Source organism: Drosophila subpulchrella, chromosome 2R (genome assembly GCF_014743375.2).
Source record: "Drosophila subpulchrella strain 33 F10 #4 breed RU33 chromosome 2R, RU_Dsub_v1.1 Primary Assembly, whole genome shotgun sequence".
In the NCBI taxonomy this organism is placed as follows: domain Eukaryota; kingdom Metazoa; phylum Arthropoda; class Insecta; order Diptera; family Drosophilidae; genus Drosophila; species Drosophila subpulchrella.
Window position 1 is genome coordinate 16,632,406 of NC_050611.1, and position 20,265 is coordinate 16,652,670.

The window sequence follows — 20,265 nt, forward strand, 5'->3', positions numbered from 1 at the left end:
ATATATCTTGTCTTTTAATCTGTTTCCTCTTAGTAGACCTTACTAGACATTATTATAGAAATTATTAGTAAAATATTTAAATACGCTATTTCCTGCTTTGCTGAATTAAAGAAGTTAATCTCTTGAGAAAAAGTTCCATAAGATATTACTAGATAAATATTTTTCTAACTTCAAACTACTATATGTATTGAATATATTTACATATATTTTTTATCTTACTATACCTTATAAATAACCAATAAGCCCTTAAAAACCATCTTCTTTAATCAATAGTGAGATCCTTTGCACTACTATACTATACAATACTATACTATACTATACTATACAATACGATACACACCTTTCAATCTTAATTAGATCTTTTAACGTTTCAGCATAGCAATATATTAATCTACATAAGTCAAATCCAAATATCTTGGTTGCATAATTAAAGACGGTAATCTCTCCATCACTATTTTTCTGTTCAGCTGAATGTCAGCAACAGGCTGAAGATACTTGTATCAGTCCACCTGTCAGGTTGTCAGCACGTATATCATGATTTGTGGAACCCGGGGACTTAAACGTACCACCCCCCCAAGACTTTAGGCTCAGTTTGAAATTAAATTAAGGTATCTGAGAGTCGAATCTGTGGCATTTTCGGCCTCCTCTGCCTTTTCGCCCTCCCCCTGCAAGTGTGTATTAAATTTGAAATTCAAATTCATGAAACTGCAGTAGAGAAGCCTTCATGTCTGATTTTCATCTCAGCAGAGCAATTCGTTCAGAACTCAAATCTGAGGCATTTGCTCGATGCTTTAACAATTAGATAGCATACTTTTTGGGGCAGAATCCAGTACGAAAAAAAAGGGGGAAACTTTCGTCCTGATTCTGAACACTTTTATGTGGTGTAGGCCATTTTCGAGTGTGGAAAGTTGCTCAGCTGGAAGCAAGTTGTTAGCACAATTAGTAGGGGGCGTGATGTGATGTGATGGGATGTTGTGGGCGTGGCCGTTGGCGGCTTTCATTATCGAAACGTGCTTTCACTTTGTCCATGAATGTTGAGCGAAATTAATTGCCGGCGGGCGGTTGAAGGCCGCCCCAGCGATTGCACAAAACTTTTGTTTGAATAATTTCATTAAGATTAATTTTCGGCAACAAAGGATCTGGAAAATTATAATTTATAATTAGCAGGCAGCGCAAGCGGTTCTGTTTGTTTTTCGCCCAGCCAAGGGAGATTTTATTGAAAATTGTAATTATGATTTTGTGTGCGTTTCGTTTTTAGGTTTTCGTTTTTTTTTTTTTTATGTTTTTAAATTTGTGCCAAAAGTTTTTTGTGTACATGGGCCATAAATGAGGTTTTCCTGCCGCAAAAACAAATTAAACTGGAGTCGAACTCCGATGGGAAGGCGAGGTCATGGGAAAAGGAAGGCGCTGGACAATAAAGTTTAATGAATTACATTTTACGCGAGGCAAGGACGAGCGGAAGGACATCGAAGCCAGCTGCTGGTAATCCTTGGACAAACAGCCAGCGAATCGAAAGCGGGGCAAAAAGTCGAAAGGAAATGAAAATATGTCGACGGAAATGAGCATTGACGCCGTTGTCCTGACCCAGACATCCAGACAACGAGTTTCGGGTTCCCGGATCCTTGGTCCTTCGTCCTTCCTTTCCTTTGGTCAAGTCACATGCGCTGATTTCCCGACTGGGCGGCCCAAGTTGCCATTTCATCATTGTCAACGGCCGCAGAACATCGAACAAACAATAAATATTGTAAACAATTTGTTTGGCCTGGCTGGGGAAATAGAAAGCCATGGCAAATATTTGCCCACGCCCCAGGCAGGCCGAAGCGGAAATCGTTTCCTCCAAGGATCCAGAGCTGGGGAACCGAGCAGGAGTCCTCGGCAGGGGGGGGGGGGGGGGGGCCTTTAAGCCCTTCGGGGCCATAAATTATCATCATCAGCAAATGGCAATGTGGTTCATCCTGTCGCCGCTTGCCTTGCTCACAATTTCCAATTGCCATCCGGCTGCTGCGATTCCCAATCCTCCAATCCTCCAGTTCCCATCCCAAACCCCTATCGTAGACCCCCTGAGTTCCCTGGAAAACCCAGCCACGTAGGTAATGCGGCATTAATTAAATCAAGCATCATTAAGCGGGGGCGTGGCCTGTGGGCGTGCTGTGGTTGAGCTCTAATGGCAATTGCATTCGGTTTTGGACTCGGATTTGCAGTGCACCGTGGTTGGTAGCACTTTGGCCCGGTTAAACTGTCAATGGCAGACCGCAGGGAACTCGAAAGTTTGATTTGGCGAGCTCATTAATTTGGGGAACTACTTGGGGGAGACCACAGAAATAGGAAAGTTTCTCTTTTTTGAGATTTAATGTGGAACAGCTAAACATTTCTTTAGAAACATTTTAAACACTTTAAAAAAAAACTAAATTAAGCAGTTTCAACTTTTCACAAAAACTATGGTTAATACAGATAAATTTATTCTGATTTTAAAGCTCTCTTCCATAAAATATCTATTGATAATGTAAACTCTAAGCTAACGAAGTTATAGAATTCTTAAAGTTACATTTAATGAAAATATAGCTGTTGTTATTTAATATGAACTCTATTTTTTAACAAAATATTTTAGACAAGTTTTATGAAGAATTTTTCTACAGATCAAGCTGATATTCAAAGAAAAGTTTTAGAAAAATAGAGCTTATTTTAATATTATTAGTTCTTTAATATAAACTGTAAATTTATTTAAAAAAAAAAAATACTGACATCTTTTAAAAATAAATTTTTACAGATCAAGCTAAATTTCCAAAGCTAACTTTGCAGAAAACATTATATATATTTTATTAAGTGTATCATATCTTTTGTAAGTACTATCTTTTCATTCTCTACTTTTACTTTTTTCTGTGCATCTTTTTGGGCAAAGTGTAGGTTTATTTTTACTTTATCCAATATTGGGCTGGCCAAGAAATTGCGCCCACTGTCCAAATGGTAAATTGAAAATAAAAGCTAGCACACAAAATGTTTTAGCTTCTGTGGGCATTGCGTAAAATTTCATTTGCTGAGCACGGTTTTATGGCTGGCGCTTCTGTCTAACTGCCTTTCCCTGTGTGAGGAGTGGATTGGAGTGGAGTTGAGTGGAGGGTGCCCAATTGGCCATGTCGGAAAATCTAAGGTAAAATGATTTTTCAATGAAGCACAGTGGCCCGTGGGCAGAAATTGCATAAGTAGCTCAGTGGGGCGTGGGCGGGATTTGCGATGAGTAAGCCAAGTGGGTGTGAGCCATGTTTTTTGGGCTAGCAGCCTCTTTAGTGCATTGTCTTTTGGCCAAGCGGAATTCCACTGGGCGCCTGGCAAATGGCCAACAGCTGGCGGAGCCACCGGGTGCCGCTCCTTCTGGGAGGAGGTTAAACAACACCAAATGCACTTGGCCAACACCCACGTATTCGAGCAAACACATTGGCAACATGCTACACGCATAGTTGCACACTGGGAGAAATAGGGGTAAAATTGTAAGGTGCACTTCCTACTTATTGAATCAGTAATATAAAAGCCAATATCACGGATTCGTTTAAGTTTTTCTAAATGTTCCTTTTTCTGATGTATATAAAATATATTTTACAAACAAAAACCTTTAAATACTAATATGTATTTATTTAACAATAAATAACAACCAAAAAGTTAATTTTCATATAAACAGAAATTTTTAAAAGCTTTAAGCTTAAAGAATTTTGTATATATTCCTTGGTTTTTGGAGTTAGACAAGTAGCTACTATTCAAGGATTTGCAAAAATGATATATGCCATGTTTATAATTAGATATTTTAACAACGGAATCAGAAGGAACATAAAAACATCATTGAACTTAAAAGAAAACTTTACTTCCAAAGATCATATTTGGTATACCTCTATCAAATACATTTAATATTCAAAGGACTTCAAAAAAGCTTGAACCATAAGGAATTGTTCTGAAAGATTCTTGATATTTTCTAAAAAACTAAGCCTCTTTTCAGAAAGGATAATTGAAAATATGAAAATTTGTAATTTAAAAGTCAGCACCAAGAACTTCTCCCAGTGCAGCATTGTAGACATTAAGCCTCCGGGGCTTAGACGGTAGGCTTTGGACGCTTTGGCTGCCAGCGAGCAGCGGAGCATGGCCAAAATGGGAAAGTGGAAAGTGGAAGGGTGGGGGGCCAAGGGCTTGGGGATGTAGAGGATTCCCAGCCGAGGAGCATCCTATTTATTGCCACCGCTTGTAGCAGTCATTACTCACTCGGCACAAGGACCGGCTCTTTAAATTTCATTTGGTAAATGTAATTCGATTTAAGTTCCGCTCTCGATTTGCCATTTTTGCCGCTTGCCATTCTGATGGCAATGAATTTTTCATAGTTTCAGCTTGGCTTTTGTGCTCTTTGTTGGGCTGCATTTCAATTGAATGGGCGGGCAAACAAAAAATCCTGCAAAATAAAACGAGAGCAGCATGGAAAGTTTAATACAGGAAAAATGGGGAAGGGGGAAAAACAAACGGAAGTGCATGTTTTGCATATTGCTTTGAGCCCTCAACAAATATGGAAAATTTCCTGCTGTCGGTGGGTGTGGCTGTGGGTATGTGCGAAAATCAAATTTGCTGGCCCTCAGCCTCTGAAGCCCCCCCCCCCCCCCCAGCCCAACCCCTCCGGATTTTCCAACACCCAACCTCTGAACACCGCATTTCATTTGTTGCCAGCAATCGTCCATGCAAACAGCGAAACTTGACTAAATGCAATAAACTGACCAAGTGCCAGGCCATTTTGCCACTGTTGCGGTCCCGGAAAACCCAGAAAACCCAGAAACCCATCCATCCACCTACCCCATCCCACAGAATTTCGGTGGCCAAGCTTTGGGCTAAGCTTTGCCAACTCAGCGGCATTTTTGTACCCGGCACTCATTGAGTTCAAGGGTGTAATAGATACCAGTACGTGTACAGGTCCTTAAAAGTATTCATGATTTGTGGGGCGATCTCTAAACATTTAGGAGATATAAATATGCAATTATGAACCATACGGAGGAAAATCAATACCCCTATAACATTCATAGCTTATACAATTTATTTTGGATGGTTTATTTGATATTAACACAATTTATGATTTATACATATGAACTAAAGGATCTCTGAACCCTTAGAGGTAGGGATAGCACAATTTGGGATACGGACTTCTTTGAATAAAAAGGAAGCCATAATTCATTTTTGTATAATAAAGAGCGTAGTAATATAAATAATAGATTCGAGATCGCTTACGTATGATCTCTGAACCCTGAGAAACTAGGAGAGGGTTCGGGGTTTGGGATATGGACTTCTATAAATAGAAAATTAAGAATGATTCATATTAAAATAAAAAAGTAAGTGATCATTTAATAGATTTGAGATCATATATTGTTAGAACTGGCAACTCTTGAGCATTGGCAACAAGCTAAAGCATTTGTTTTTACCACTTGCCAGAGAGTAATAAGGCAAGTTTATAGCGTTTACTAGAAGGCAAGCATAAATGGGAAAATGGAAAAATCTGGACTTATAAGGGGTATCCCTTAGTCGACTTTCACCCATCTACCCTTTGTTCCGTTTCCTCGAATAAAATGCAATTTGCTCATTTTTGCATAAACCCCAATTTCAGTTCTGCACTCGCTGCCAGGAAACGAATGAGAAATTGCTATTGCAATCTGCAAAAGCGAGTCCGCAGTGGATTTTGGCCAGTATCCGGGATACGGGGTTCACGGGTCCCGGCTAGAGAGGAGGCACAAAGCGTTTCTTTTGACCGGCGACAGGTGAAATCAAATCCCCTTACCAGTGGACATGGGCCAGGGGATCTGCTTGTCATACATGGACTCTGGAACTCACGGAATGCCCCACGAACAACACACGTAACTCTCGCATGCCGGACACCTACCTGGATTTACGTGAATGGACGCTCCACACCGGCATCTAGCAGACTCAAATCGTTGAATGTTTCACAATTTTCCAGCACTTGGCTGCAAGTGGCGTTAATTAAATCAAAATCGATGGCCAGCCGATGTCCCAGAGATTCCACATCCGGCAGCGTAGTGTGTGCGTCCGGGGAATCCCCTTTGTGCGGCAGGTGTGAGCTCGCCTCCAGTTGGCAGCAGGGGGGGATTGGTACTCCTCCACCTCCATATCCACCTCCATGTCCTCCACCCGTCAGCACCGCCTGCAGCTCCTCCGCACTGCAGTCAAACTCGTCCTCGTACTCATCGTCCATCAGCGATTGCTCCGAGTAGCTCTCGTCATCGTCGTCGCAGTCAAAGTAACCGCTCTGTGGATGAGGCAGTGGAATGATGGTTGGTTGGTGCTCAAGATTGAGCTCTTGATTGGCTGGGGGAAAGGGGTTAAGGGATATGGCTGGTTGGGGCTATCGTTCCAGGGATGCAGATCGAGCGAAACCGAATTTAAGAAAACCTCAAAGGAAAATGTTACGGTTTTCCCTTAAACGTTATTGTGCATATTTATCTCTCTTTACTTTTTACTTCCACAGAATTGATTTTAGGTGGTGAAAAGAAACAATTTATCTCTAAAATAAATAAAGCACAATATAAACTGGATAAAGGACTAAAAATAAAGTATCTGTTTTTTAAAAATATGTTGAAAAGATTTAAGCTGATTGTACCCATTTTATTGTTTGGCAGTAGGTGTTGAAAAAAGAATTGAAGAACTTACACGATATTAATTAAAATGTTCTTAAGATATATGTTGATTACAGCTTTTAGTGGAAAAAAGATAGATATTAGCAAAAAGTTATATTTTTTTGGGATTCCAATTTTTTTTTTGGTTTTTAATTCCTTGGTATCCTAAAACCGAATGAATCGAGGCTTAGCTTCAATGTATTTAAGTTAGGACTGTCCTCATTTGTATAAAAATTTGTAAGTTCCTACTCGCGTATTTTATAAAGCATTACCTTCAATGTTTATCACTTATACGTACTGTTGTCGTCAATAAAATATTTATAATCTAGCTGGCTTAGACTTTAACCAAAAACTTGTTTTTATGCTCTTTCATTTATTTAATTGTTCTAACAAAATCAATAAGTTAACAAGGCTATGGGGGTATTTTAAAGCAATCAAAATAAAATATTTAGTTTTGAAATTTCCCTATTGAATATTTATGTATACCATTTGAGGGTGGGATTATCAGGTACATATGTATGACTGACAGCCAAATCTGGTTATCTAAAATTCGTAATCCCTCCATTCTGCATCCCGGGGACCCTCCGATAGCCTCCACTGGCCACCGTTCCCATTATCCCATTGTCACTCACCTGGCAGTCCAGGCATCGGCAATTATCACAGAGGCTGCAACTCAGGCCCAAAATGTCGGCCGCCTCCTGGTAGAGCTCGAAACTCGACTTGGCCCGCTGCTGTTGTAGATGTTGCTTCAGTTGTTGGCCGGTCAGTGCCGCCGTGTTGTTGTCCTCATTATGCATGCTCCAGTTGGTCAATTTATTCAGCTGGCCCCCACTGCCACTGCCAGTTCCAGCATTACCAGCATTTGAAGCATTTGCAGCACTACCAGCCTCCTGACTGTTGCTCTGATTTTTCAAGTTGCCGCCATTGTTGTTGCCACTGGAGTGGGGCGCACTGCTGTCGAGAATGTTAAATGAAAGTTTATTTAGCTTTTGGTTGACTAAACTAAACGCGTATCAAATGGCGGCAAGTGGCGCGGAAGGACTAGCAGCGATTAGCAGGGATGAGGTGATGGTCGTGGTAGTGGGGCATGCTCCACACGCAAATTGATATAAAGTGGGAAAGGGATGTTAAGTGATGCGTATGGTACACGGAAATAATACCTCTAGCGTTCTGGAAAGTACAACTAAAATTTAAAATTCGACAGCACCTAAAGCTTGCAAAAAAATTATTGACATCACACAAATCCTTTGTTTTTCAATACCTATCCACACACAAAGTTTTATATCGATCGGATAAAAATAAAATTCACAAGTTGGCCTATTTATTTTCTGACAGCTTTAGCCTTTTAATATTTAAGTGATCCTTTAGTCTTGTTTCAATGCATTTAATTTTTTTAAGCATATGTTTAGGTAGCCTTTATTTTATTTTTACATTTTATTAAAAGGAATCTCCATATCTTGGTTTTCTGTATATTTTCTTTGAGTCAATTCCATTTTTGGTTCCTGATTTTTTGGACCATAGTATCTAATTCGTGTTAATTTAGCAGTAAAGGAACTAAATGCTTAAAAAAAATATAGTGTGTCAAATAAACAAAAGCATAAAAGCGCTAATTTGATTCACATATTTTTAACAATCATTTTAATTTATCTATATTTAATATAAGTTATTTTTTGATTCGTGTGAATTTCCCACTTAAAAGGTCAAGTTTCAAAAGAATTAAATGTTGAAAAAAAGTTTCAGCATATATAAAAATGGGAGAAGCAAAAAAGCGTTTGATAACGAGCGATAGCCAAAGAAAATCGATCGATAAAAACGATAAATCATAGTGCAGCCTTGCAACTTTTCGTCTTGCACCAGTAACCAGGAAAAAAATGTTAAATTAAAACAAAAGAGAGCAATTTAATTTGCGGCGACAATCAGACATTGTGCCAGCCCTTCCAGCATTTTCAGCCAGTGGCCACAATAAATTAAGCCACCTTTGGTGGGCTTTTTTGCATTAAAAGCAAGCTGGAAATGGAAATGGAGGGCATTTAAATCGCATCAGCGGAAAAGCAGGCTGCACAAGGCCATGAAAAGCGTCGGGAAAAATGCAAAAGTGAGTAACTTTGCACAACAAATTTCCGCAGTTATTTTGCGACACAAGTTGAGGGAGTCATTCTTGTCAGTTTCGCTGGTGTCGCCATCCAGAAAGTTGATGAATGTGCGCCGGAGAATTTCCGCCGTGGAAATGCCTAAGAAAAGCCGGGCGGCAACTCCCTCCTTTTGCATTTTCCCCCTCCCCGGCTGACGTTTACTAATTAAATGCGCACAGGGCACTAATAAATCAAAGGGAAAACCCGCCCATTTTTTTTTCCTGATGCAATTAATGAAATTTTCCCAGCCGCCTTTGCCGGCGAAAATTTTCAGTGAGCGAACTTTTGACATCATTATTGCAAAGAGGATATAAAAAGGGTATTTGGATGGGTGTGGGGGTCTCGAAAACTTTGTGTATGTAACTTGTAAGTGCAACTTGGGCATTAAGTTCCCCCAGAAAATGATTATTGCACTTCAATATGTACATTTATGGCCTGGGCTTTAATCAACTTTTTAAGCCCTCTTTAAGCCCCAATGCTTTCGCCTCACTTTATGTTTATGCCGAGCTGAGCGCGTTAATTTTTCAATTTCGCAAATGACTGTTGGGCGGAAAAGCGGGCGGAAAATGGGGTGAACAACTTTGCTAAGCGATGATGATCAAAACTTATGACTTCATGAACAACGCGGCAAAGTTTCGACGTTGCAACAAAGTGTCCGCTGACAGATAATTGAAAGCGCTTAAAAGCCGCAGCAAAAACAGGATAAGCGCATTTGGCCCATAAAGAAAATGCTACTAGCGTTGGAGATAGGAAATAAATTGACCCATTGATTTAAGAAAAAATACCCTCGATGATTTAGTCGAATGGTTTAATAAATGGCCAGCTAGCGCCAATTGCTGCACTTCAATAATTAATTAAGAAATAATCGAATGCCGGGTAGCATTGGAATTCGCCCGGTTCTCTCTATGAACTTAATGAGAAACTACTTTGGCATGGCAACTAGGACCACAGCACCACTCTACGGAACCACTGAACCACCGAACCACCACTTGTCCCCTCAGATTGCCATCATAAAAACTTGCCACAGTTTGCGGAGCGTTGCAAGATGCCTTATAACATTTATGGGAATTTATAAGTTTTTGCGGCGGCGAGAAGATTGCTGCGCTGACACAAACCCACATACTAAGGAAAGTGCACTCGAAAAGTAATATTATTAGAATAATATTTGCAAAATCTATATAAAAGTTTAATGGAAATTTACCCAGGGCGATAAAGTTTAAGAAATATATGACAATCTTATTTGATCTTACAAACTCTTCTTGCAAACTGACATCTATTCCGGTGTCGCTATAATTCTAAACATCTAGACTAAATTTTTTAATATTTTGTTATAATAAATATTGAGGAGTAGTGTAACCTTGTCATATAAAAAGTATAGGTGCAAAGTGCACTTTCAGTTTTTTTTTATAATTCCTGTGAATATATCCTATATTGATATTTATTTTTAGAATAAAAACAATATAATAAATGTTATTCCTGATAAACCAGAAAAATTAAAACGAAAGAGGTATGTAACAAATAAAAAAAATTAGAATACGAGTTTTTTCAGACTCATAATTATTATTTCTTGCAAAAGAACAAGTTTCTAAAATTAATAAATAAAAAATCTTCAAAATCCTAGGAAGCTAGATTACAATTTGTTTTAAAATGGATTCGAAAGTTTGGCTTAGAATATTTGTTTATATTTTGCTTTGGACCTACTCCTAATTTATTGAGCTCAGTTGTATATCAGATATTTTTTCGAGTGTTTTCTGGGTGTTACATACCTGATGGCGCCAGCAGAATCTTCCGGTGCTGCTGCGTTGCTGCGCCATTTTTCTTCTTCGAGATATTTGAGAAACTTTGTCTTCTTGGCAATAAGCGCTGATTTGACATTGGTGCATTTCTTCTTTGGCAGCAGGGGGAGGTGGCCCCCGGTGGCTGCTCCTCCGGCTCCGGCTCCGGCTCCTCCCCCCGTCGAGGTAGCCACTCCCGCTGTGCCATCCAAGGATTCGCCACTCCGGCTCCGAATCCGGCCGTTTTGGGTTACTCCGCCTGCCGCTGACAGGCACCTATTGTTATGGTTGCTCGCGGCGGCATTGTTGTTGCTGCCGTTGATGTTGCTGCCGTGGATGTTGCTGCTGCTGTTGTGGTTGCTGTGGGCGTGGGTGACATTTTGGCAGGCGACGCCGACGCTGCAATTGAACAATTTTTGCAGGGCCGCCGTTGCCGGTGAACACATTGCGGTTGACATTGATGTAGCGACAGGATTTACGTAGTTTGATGCCGCATCCATGGGCATTGTTGTGGCTGTTGTTGCAGTTGCTGTTGCTGCCGCTGCCGCTGCTGCAGCTGCAGCACTGCCAAAAGTTTTGAATTTATGCTGCAGGACGCCACTCGAGCAAGTTGCCTCAATTGGATTTGCCGCTCTGCTCCGGCTGCCATTTATTTCACGCTTTGTTGCCGCATATGTGCCATAGTCCTGCCAAGATGGTAGATAAATTTGGGAGCAGGGTGCCGAGAGAACCAAAAAAAAAGTAGGATATAAAGATAGCTGCACTTCTAGTGGACTCTCCAAGGACTCACCCCATATGCACCGTAGCTGGCATTAAGCACATAAATCGAATTTTGATTGCTGCACTGGAAGACCATGTCGTCCATCGTTTGGGCTGCTCGGAAACGAGAAGAGCATTTTGATTTTGATTTTTTATTGTACGGCCAATCAATTCAATTTAAACTATTTCATTTCAAGCACTATCATTTGTTGCCTTAAAAATCATGTCAAACAGTCTACTAGCAGCTGTAGACTACTTAGAATTTAAGAGTTATGGAAACAATATTTATATTTAAGAAGTATTAAAAACACTTTACAGCATAAAAAGGGTTATCGTTTTTATACCTTTCAAATTTATTTTTAGAAGAAATAATAAGGGGAATAATCTTTTTTTAAAGGGTTGTGGCCAAATCAGTCTCTTTTTTATTCGTAAGCCCCCAATTAAATATCTATATATTATTCAGACATTGCCAAAAAGAAGAAAGAAATTCATAAAAGCAATTTATTTCCATTGTTTGACATTTGAAAAAGACTTTTATTTTTAAGCCCACAATAAAAAGAATCCTAGAAATTTGTTCAACATAATAGAATTTAATTTCACTTCATTTGCATTGTAACATATAAAAAGCTTTTCACAACAACACAAAACAAAACAAAATATTTTTTTTAATGAAAGTTTTTCCGGATTGTCAAGTTAATGGAAAATGTTTTTTTAAGAATAACTGTCATTTTAAAAGTTATATCTCTTACAGTTCTGTTCTATTAAAACTGTCAAGTCTTATAGATTTTCTGCTTAAATAATTTTAAAACCTTTTAACAATTGAAAAGGAGAATTATTTAGTAAGATACGTAACCCAAATGTCTGACCCAATGAAATCCTTCCTCCAGTGTACGAATATTGGGTTACTGACTTTTTGGGACCGATTCGGAAAATGTTGCTTAACCAAATTATGCAAATTTAACATTGAAATCAAACAGCAGACGGCGTCTCTGTTTCAACTTTTCGCACTCGGAAGGGGGAAATCCCTGGGAAAAGCACATGGAGGGCGGAAAAAAGGCGAAAATTTAATTTAAATTCTTATTGCTGCCTGCTGATTGTGATTGTTTTTTTTTTTGGAAGGGGATTCCCCCTGCATCATGCTTACCCATTGAGCTTTCAATAAATTTGGTTTCGTAGATTTCCTCGGCCGGTGCCGAGAAAGGTGTTGATTTCTGCCTGCTTTTGACTGGGGAGCTGGGATGACGATGACGGATCCTGTCCAGCTCCTGGTGGCAATCAAGGCTGCAATTACCAGCGTCCAATTGAAGCGGAAACTTGTGCGCCTGCTGGAGCGTGTAAACGTTGACTGAGCGCCTCTCGTGGCCACCGGTTCCTCCGATTCCACCGATACCACCGATCCCACCGATTCCCAATCCGATTCCGATTCCTCCGCCGGTGCTCCGCTTGGTCCTCCCGCTGAGCCAGCTCGTTAGCCACAGGGATTGGATATCTAGGGGGGAAAAACAGTTGGAGGAAAATAAGAAATTTCCATTCAGATTTTCTCAGTTCACGCACTCGGCTTGTTGTTGCGATACTTTCTTTATTTTTTTATTGTGGTTGGAAATGCGAAATGGTTAACTCGGCCTGGCCAAGCATGATAAAATTTCGTTTGAAAAGCAAGTTCATTGAAATAAACAGGCCTTCCAGCCCACTCACTTTCTCCCCATTCCTCCCAAACAAATAATCCTTTTTTTGTTGGCCTGCCTTCGGGCTTAGTTACGCCGTATTATCAAAGAGCCTTCTATTGTTGGCTTAGATGGACTGTTCGACTGGGTCCGGCTGAAATTCCGACAATTACGCATCGCATACGCAATATAATCGCCGTTGCCAGGACAATTGCTGGGAGCACAAGTGGAAGCCGTATCCTCAAATCCCTCGGATTGGGTGCGAACAATAAGTTGAATGGAAATATGAGATCTCTGCGATTTAAACTCCAATAATCCACTGCATTTGTCCGCAGAAATAAACACCTTATTCTTCTCAAATTAATGATATGATAATGATAGCATTCTTCTGCTCACTTTAGCCACTTGTGATTTAATTGCCATTCAATTACTATAGTAATGAATTTCTAATGATTAATTCGTTTGAGAAATAAATAAAGTTTATATAAGGCAAATAGATGCCCAATTATAATTGTATACTTTTGTATAATTGTACGTATACGTACTATACGTTTAATTGTATTTGAATAACAAAGATGTACTATCTTCAAGAAGTAGAACTATTAATATTCTTTAAGCTTTGTTTTAAAGTTAATAGGATTTTTTGATACCGCAATAGCGATATGTTTCTCATGAAGGCTAACTAAGCAGTAATTTACCTAAACTGTGGAGTCATCATTCAAGATTTAATCATTGTTTATGCAATATCTATAGAAGTGGCTTATACTAAAGGAAATAAGGCATCACTAATCGAAAGATAAACTGAAAAAATTAAGTATTTCTGTAAGCTGAACCTGTGAGATATCTTACATTATTTTAAATGTTTTTGGAGTTAATACTTAATAAATATAGATTTTATAAGACTCATCTTAAGGTCTACACTCAAAAGAATTGTACAATTTATTGGAAAACGTTTATGTAGTATTAATATGTCACTGAAACATACAGTCCTCCAATCGATGGGCAATTTTGCTCACATTCTTTGTGTGCAGATGAACTTGGATCGGTGGGGCGTTTAACATTTGTATCCCTATGTGGCAGAGCCGTAAATCCCGGAGCCGCAACTTGGTGACCCCATTCATCAAAGTGTCGTAGTCGTAGCAGCTGGCGAGCAAAAATCTTTTGTCATTTGCTGTCAAATCGCTGGGATTTGATGGGGATGGTGGAGAAAAACTAATACGTGCTGGAAGTCAACAGGGCAACATGTAAAACATCGGGGGGAGTGATACAAGCTGAAAGGGTGGAACGGGTTCGGCATCGGGTTCACCTGCTGCTCGTCGAGCATCTCTAATGAGCAGCAATAAAGCAAATGTGGCAGGTGACACACTGCCACGCACACACACACACATATCAACCAATTTGCACATTATAATTGTTGGCACACCCCTATAAAGAATATATATATGTGGGTATACCTATGCGTGTCATTAGTGGGCATCTGAATGGGACTAGAAATCCCGCCCTGATTCCATTTTATTCTGTGCTATTTACTGGGTATCCCCCGCCTTTTATTTCAGCCGCTCCATCAAGCTAATAATGAAACTTTTATTTATTTTGGGATTTTCGTCAACTGACCGAAGGCAAACAAAGAGCTACAAACAAACAGGCCTACAGAAATAATAAGCCTGTATAGAAACAAGGGGGTGGTGGGTGGTAATAGGGGGTGGGGGTGGTGTTGGTGGTGGGCAAGTGGGTGGCCTGCCCAGTGGAGCGTGGCATATTTGTCATAATCAGCGTTTAGGCATAAGCATAAATTTGAATGAGTGCGCACAGGGGCGGCGAAGGAAAGGGGGTCAGGGTCCATATTGTATGGACATCCTTATCATATATTAGGCAGCGTTACTCTCCCCCAATTCATTTTTTTTTAGCCAGAGATGAGCTGTAATTTTTTGTGACAGGCTGTAGGGTTTTATAAAATCAGATATCATTATATTTAATAGCTGTATGAAACTGATGGTATGATATATATATAGAATTTCTTGATAACTATTAACTTTTCGTATTTGTCCGTTGTTTTTAATATATAGAATGAAGTTAATTTAAAAAATATATAAATCTTTAAGAAGACTCACATCCGTAAGTATTTATCATCAAGAACAAAGTCTTTAGTAGCGTCAATATTGTCATTATTACCTATACAAGTTTCTCTCTCTTGCAATAATAATGTTACTGTGATATTACCTTTCGTTAGGCGACATCACCTGTAGGTTTTTATAAAATCATATATCATAATATTTAATAGCTGTATGAAACTGATGGTATGATATATATATAGCATTTTCTTGATAACTTTTGATTTTTAGTATTTATCCGTTGCTTTTAATATATAGAATGAAGTTTTTTGAATAATAATATATATTTTTTAAGAAGATTCACATCCGTAAATATTTATGATCCAGTATAAAGTCTTTAGTAGCGTCAATATTGTAATTCTTACCTATACGAGTTTCTCTCTTTTGCAATAATAATGTTACTGTGATATTACCTTTTGCTAGGCGACATACTTGAAGATTTAAAAAAAGTCAAAGTGTAACTGCTTTGAACTTCTGGAATCTGGTTACCATCGACGAGCGGAAAGTTCCGAATACCCCAATGCAAGGGTATGCGGACAAAGCAGGACCTATCTATGCAGGGACATGACCGACCCGCTCCCCGGGATCAGATGAGGAATTTGCGATTGACAGGAGTCGCGCTGCCGGCGGAGGACTCAGTGCTCTGTGGGCAAATATTTGACTGAGAAATTCCGGGGACTGCAGGAGGTCGCGAAACTCAAAAGGGGAGCTGGAATGGGCGAGGGCTATCTATATAGGGCCAAGTCCATTTTCAGGGGGGGGATCCATCCCTCTTTTGGCCATAAATTTGATGTGTGCATAAAAAATGTTTTTCGATTTCCTTCGACACACACACACACATACCCACATAAATTCTTGGCAAGGGTCACGTGCGAGCAGGTGTTGGCCGCCAGGATAATGGGCATTGTCTTTGGGCCAGTTTCCCCGAGATCCTGAACCGTATCGAATGGAATCAATAAGTGGGCCACAAGGCCGGAACATTGTTTTCGCGCATCCCCACTCCAGGCCTTATGTATTTTGCTGTCCAAATATTTATTGCATTTTGTTGATTTTCGGCCGAAAAATCTAACCAAAACGTTTTCCGTTTGTCATAAATTTTTGGGAGCCACACCACCCATAGAAACACATTTAAACTGAAATTTAGCCGATTTGCCTTGTATGCTCTGGCATTTTTCCGGGCATGTTTTGCCAGCGATTGCATAATAACATCGTTTGTGGAATGGCCCACAATGGCAATAAATTAACATTTTATATGGAATGTGTATGTGTCCTTTTCCACTATGCAGTTGGCTAAGCCTTTTATGGCGCGATTATCGGGCGGGAACATTTTTGGCATTCCAATAAGCAGTTATTCAAAGTGGATTTGACCGGGCCCGAAGGATGAGTTCTGAGGATTGTGTCTTACGACCGACTCTCGTCTCTCGAAGGACTCCTTGAAGACACCTCAATCCAAGATACATACTTTCCAGAGCCTCTCAATCCCTCAGCAAATACTTATGAGCTTTTGCATTCAATGCTCTTGTTTATTTATTTTAATTTTAAACTCATACAGCAGGGAGGAAGAGCCAAATTGAAATTCTGGATGGCAGGATAACTGGGATATGTGTACAAAAAATAAAAGTGAACACTGACCAAGCAAAAAGCATATCATTCATATTTGTATAACCTAGCTGAGGTTATAAGCAGTTTTATAAATTTAATATTACGTATTTATTATTATTGAACTCCATTTTTGTATACCCTTGCTGAGCGAATTATGATTTCAGTCAGAAGTTTGCAACGCAGTGAAGGAGACGTTTGCGAGTATATATATTCTTGATCAGCATGACTAGACGAGTCGATCTAGCCAAGTCCGTATGTCCGTTCGTTTCTACGCAAACTAGTCTCTCAGTTTTAAAGCTATCGGGCTGAAACTTTCCCAAAAGTCTTATATCTTTTGCAGGTAGTATATAAGTCGGAACCAGTCGGATCGGACAACTATATCATATAGCTCCCATAGGAATAATCGTCAAAAAAAATAAAAAAATATATATATTTGGTGTTTTTTAACATATAAACTAAGCTTGGAAATTAAATTTCTTAGTTAGTTTTGAATTTCGAATTTAATTTTATCAAAATCGGACGACTATATCATATAGCTGCCATAGGAACGATCGGAAAATTGGTAGGAAAATAATATGAAACAAATTATAGCTTCGGTGTTTTTTAACATATAACCTCCTACGCTTGAAAATAATATTTTTTAATTAGTTCTGAACTTCAAATTTAATTTTATCAAAATCGGACGACTATATCATATAGCTACCATAGGACTGATCGGAAAATTGGTGGGAAAATAAATTGAAACAAATAAAAGCTTCGGTGTTTTTTGACATATTGTCTTATACTATGGGAAATAAAATTGTTTGTATTTTTAAGAATTACGATTAAAATTAAACACTTATAACTGCAAGGGTATACAAACTTCGGCTTGCCGAAGTTAACTTCCTTTCCTGTTTTACTAGTGATCCTGGTTAGGACTACATATACTTTATAAAGTAGGAAACGCTTTATTCTCCCTGTTACATACGTTCCAAAAAAAGCAATAGACCCTTTTACTTAACGACTAAGTGTATAATTAAACTAAAATATATTTCGGCAATCAAAATTGATGCTTTCCAAGAACAATAGATTTCAGTTATTTATAATATTTCCGCCTCGCTTTTTATGTTTTCCTATTTTTCATATATATGTATCATTTCCAACTAAATAGCATCTCTATAAAAAAATTCGGCAATAACTCGGAATATAAAAACCGTGGTTGATCAAGTGCGTGCTCACGAGTAAGTGTATAATTAAACTAAAATATATTTTGGCAATCAAAATTGATGCTTTCCAAGAACAATAGATTTCAGTTAGTTATAATATTTCCGCCTCGCTTTTTATGTTTTCTTATATTTTATATATATGTATCATTTCCAACTAAATAGCATCTCTAAAAAAAAATTCGGCGATACCTCAGAATATAAAAACCGTGGATCAACCAAGTGCGTGTTCAGTGGTCGTGGACTCTCAGTATGATCAAGATGTCAGTATCTTTTTTGCTCGGTGCTATCGCAATTTTTGGATTTCTGCATAATACGCAGTCAGTGTGTGTGCTAGAAGATGCCCCAAATCAGTGCGGGTCCTTCTGCCTCGCAGCATTAAGACCGATTATGGATCACAATGTCAAGACTCGCAACCAATGGAACTCTCAGGGTGTGGCACTTAACGAAACACTGGAAAAACTGAACGGAATAGAGGTCCAGCAGGCTGAAATAGATAACAAACTGAAGATGATTCAAGTGCATAGTGGCTCTCTAAGCGAAAAACTGGATAAATTGGAAGCGGCACAGACAAATATTGAAAGCAAATTGCACACAGTTTTGTTAAATATTGAAAGAAAATTGCAGACGGTACAAGACAACGCTGAAAGCCAATACGTGAACCTTGGGGAAACGCAATCAAAGATTATGTTAAAAAAAAATTTGTCGAGGTATGAGCTAATCGGCACAAGGTTGCTTTACATCGAAAAATCAAATGGGCTAAATTATAATGATGCTGAAAATGCCTGTCGTGAGATGGACGGTCATCTCGCGACCTTTCACAATGAACAAGAGATGTCTGATATTAAGGGCAAGCTCGGAAAGGATTATTTATACTGGCTGGGCATCAACGATCTGGCTAAAAAGGGCGAGTACGTATGTTTGGCTTCCGGCAAAAAACAAACATTTTTCGATTGGGGCCCTTCCCAACCCAACAACCTCGAAGACAACGAGCGATGCGTGGGACTCGATAATTACAAAATGCACGATTATCCATGTTCAGCTGCTGTGTTTTTTATTTGTCAAGCTGATGAGTCTTAGCTTTTATTTATAGCGGTTTATTTAATTCCATTACTTAATAAAAAAGGACCTTGGAAAACTTTGTTTAGAAAATACCAATTTGTGCTTTTTTAATTTGTTTTGGATTTTAAATAGGTAAGTATTTTACGGCAGTTTCAGATCATTTCCTTGAAAAAAGCTACTTCGGAGAGTATTTGTATCTTCGACCTTATAAACTCGAATTTATCCAGTTTTATTTCCTCATTTCCACTTTCTTTGCGGTCTGCTGCTGCCACTTGAGTGAAAGTGGGTGGGAACATTGTGAGGAGTGCAGGAAGTATGCCAAGATATGCCTCCTTATAACCATCACTACCGCATGCACACCGCTCTGGGCACTCCAAATCTCACACAGATACTATTACTGGGCAAATGTTTGCGCTTGTGTGCATGGCCGCGAGAACTGACTACCGTTATTATCCGTTTGATTAGAGAAAACACAACATTTTGGCCTAATTAGAGTCAGAATGTCAAAACATTGACTTTGGCTATTTGGCCGGACATCAAAGAGGAGCCGCACTTGAATTCCAACGGCCAAGGGAAAGGGAGGCGAAAACAGACTCGAGAACAGCCAAGTCAACAGCAACAAAGCCAAGGACGAGGTCGAATCCGAGGACAAACCATTCAAATGGCCCGAACCCAAACTGAGAAGCAAACCCACACCCATGGGTTGCCAATGAAGTGCACAAAAAACGACTTCAAGTACTTGGCCATTTTGGTTCTTTCCACTCTACAGCCCACTACTTTCACCGACCCCTCTCCATTTCTGCCAATGTAAACACATTTGATATCCAGCAAAAACAAAAAAGATGGAGCAAGCCAGTGGCGTAGGACGGGGGTTAATTTAAAATTACTCTTAACGAAATTACAATCAATAGCCGAAAACCAAATAGAACAGACCTTATTCAATACAATTGTTTTGCACATGGATAAATTTAATATTAAAGCAAATCCATTATTGATTAGATTAAACACCATCTGCTTGAAAATGTTACATAAATTATCCACGGAAACATTGTTAAGAGAAATATGTATTATGCATTTATTCTTTTTAAAAAAACTACCATCCATAGCCGAAAAACAAAAAGAACAGACATGGAACAATTTTATTTCAAAGCAAATCCATTATTGATTAGATTTAAGCCCATCTGCTTGAAAATGTAGGTATCATTTGTTTAATTTGTTTTATAAGTATCTTTACAATTCCAAAGTAACTCCCTAAATTATTATACTTCAATATATTTAGCTCGAAAACTTTCCAAAAGCGAACCCCTCCGA

General features: G+C 39.0%; 1 protein-coding gene across 4 annotated transcripts in view; it reads right to left on the reverse strand.

The window, feature by feature from the left end:
• The window catches only part of LOC119552013 (putative lysozyme-like protein), a 34,235-nt gene that overhangs the window by 1,485 nt on the left and 12,485 nt on the right, over positions 1-20,265 (reverse strand). For 3 of the 4 annotated variants that reach the window (XM_037861745.1, XM_037861744.1, XM_037861746.1), the window contains exons 3-7: positions 12,458-12,802; positions 11,345-11,427; positions 10,546-11,240; positions 7,280-7,601; positions 5,897-6,280 (exon numbers count right to left, since the gene is read on the reverse strand). In XM_037861745.1, coding sequence (XP_037717673.1) covers positions 5,903-6,280; positions 7,280-7,601; positions 10,546-11,240; positions 11,345-11,427; positions 12,458-12,461 — 1,482 coding nt within the window. In that variant the 5' untranslated portion in view covers positions 12,462-12,802 and the 3' untranslated portion in view covers positions 5,897-5,902. The remainder of the gene's footprint in view (positions 1-5,896; positions 6,281-7,279; positions 7,602-10,545; positions 11,241-11,344; positions 11,428-12,457; positions 12,803-20,265) is intronic. The other variant, XM_037861747.1, reaches the window with a different exon arrangement.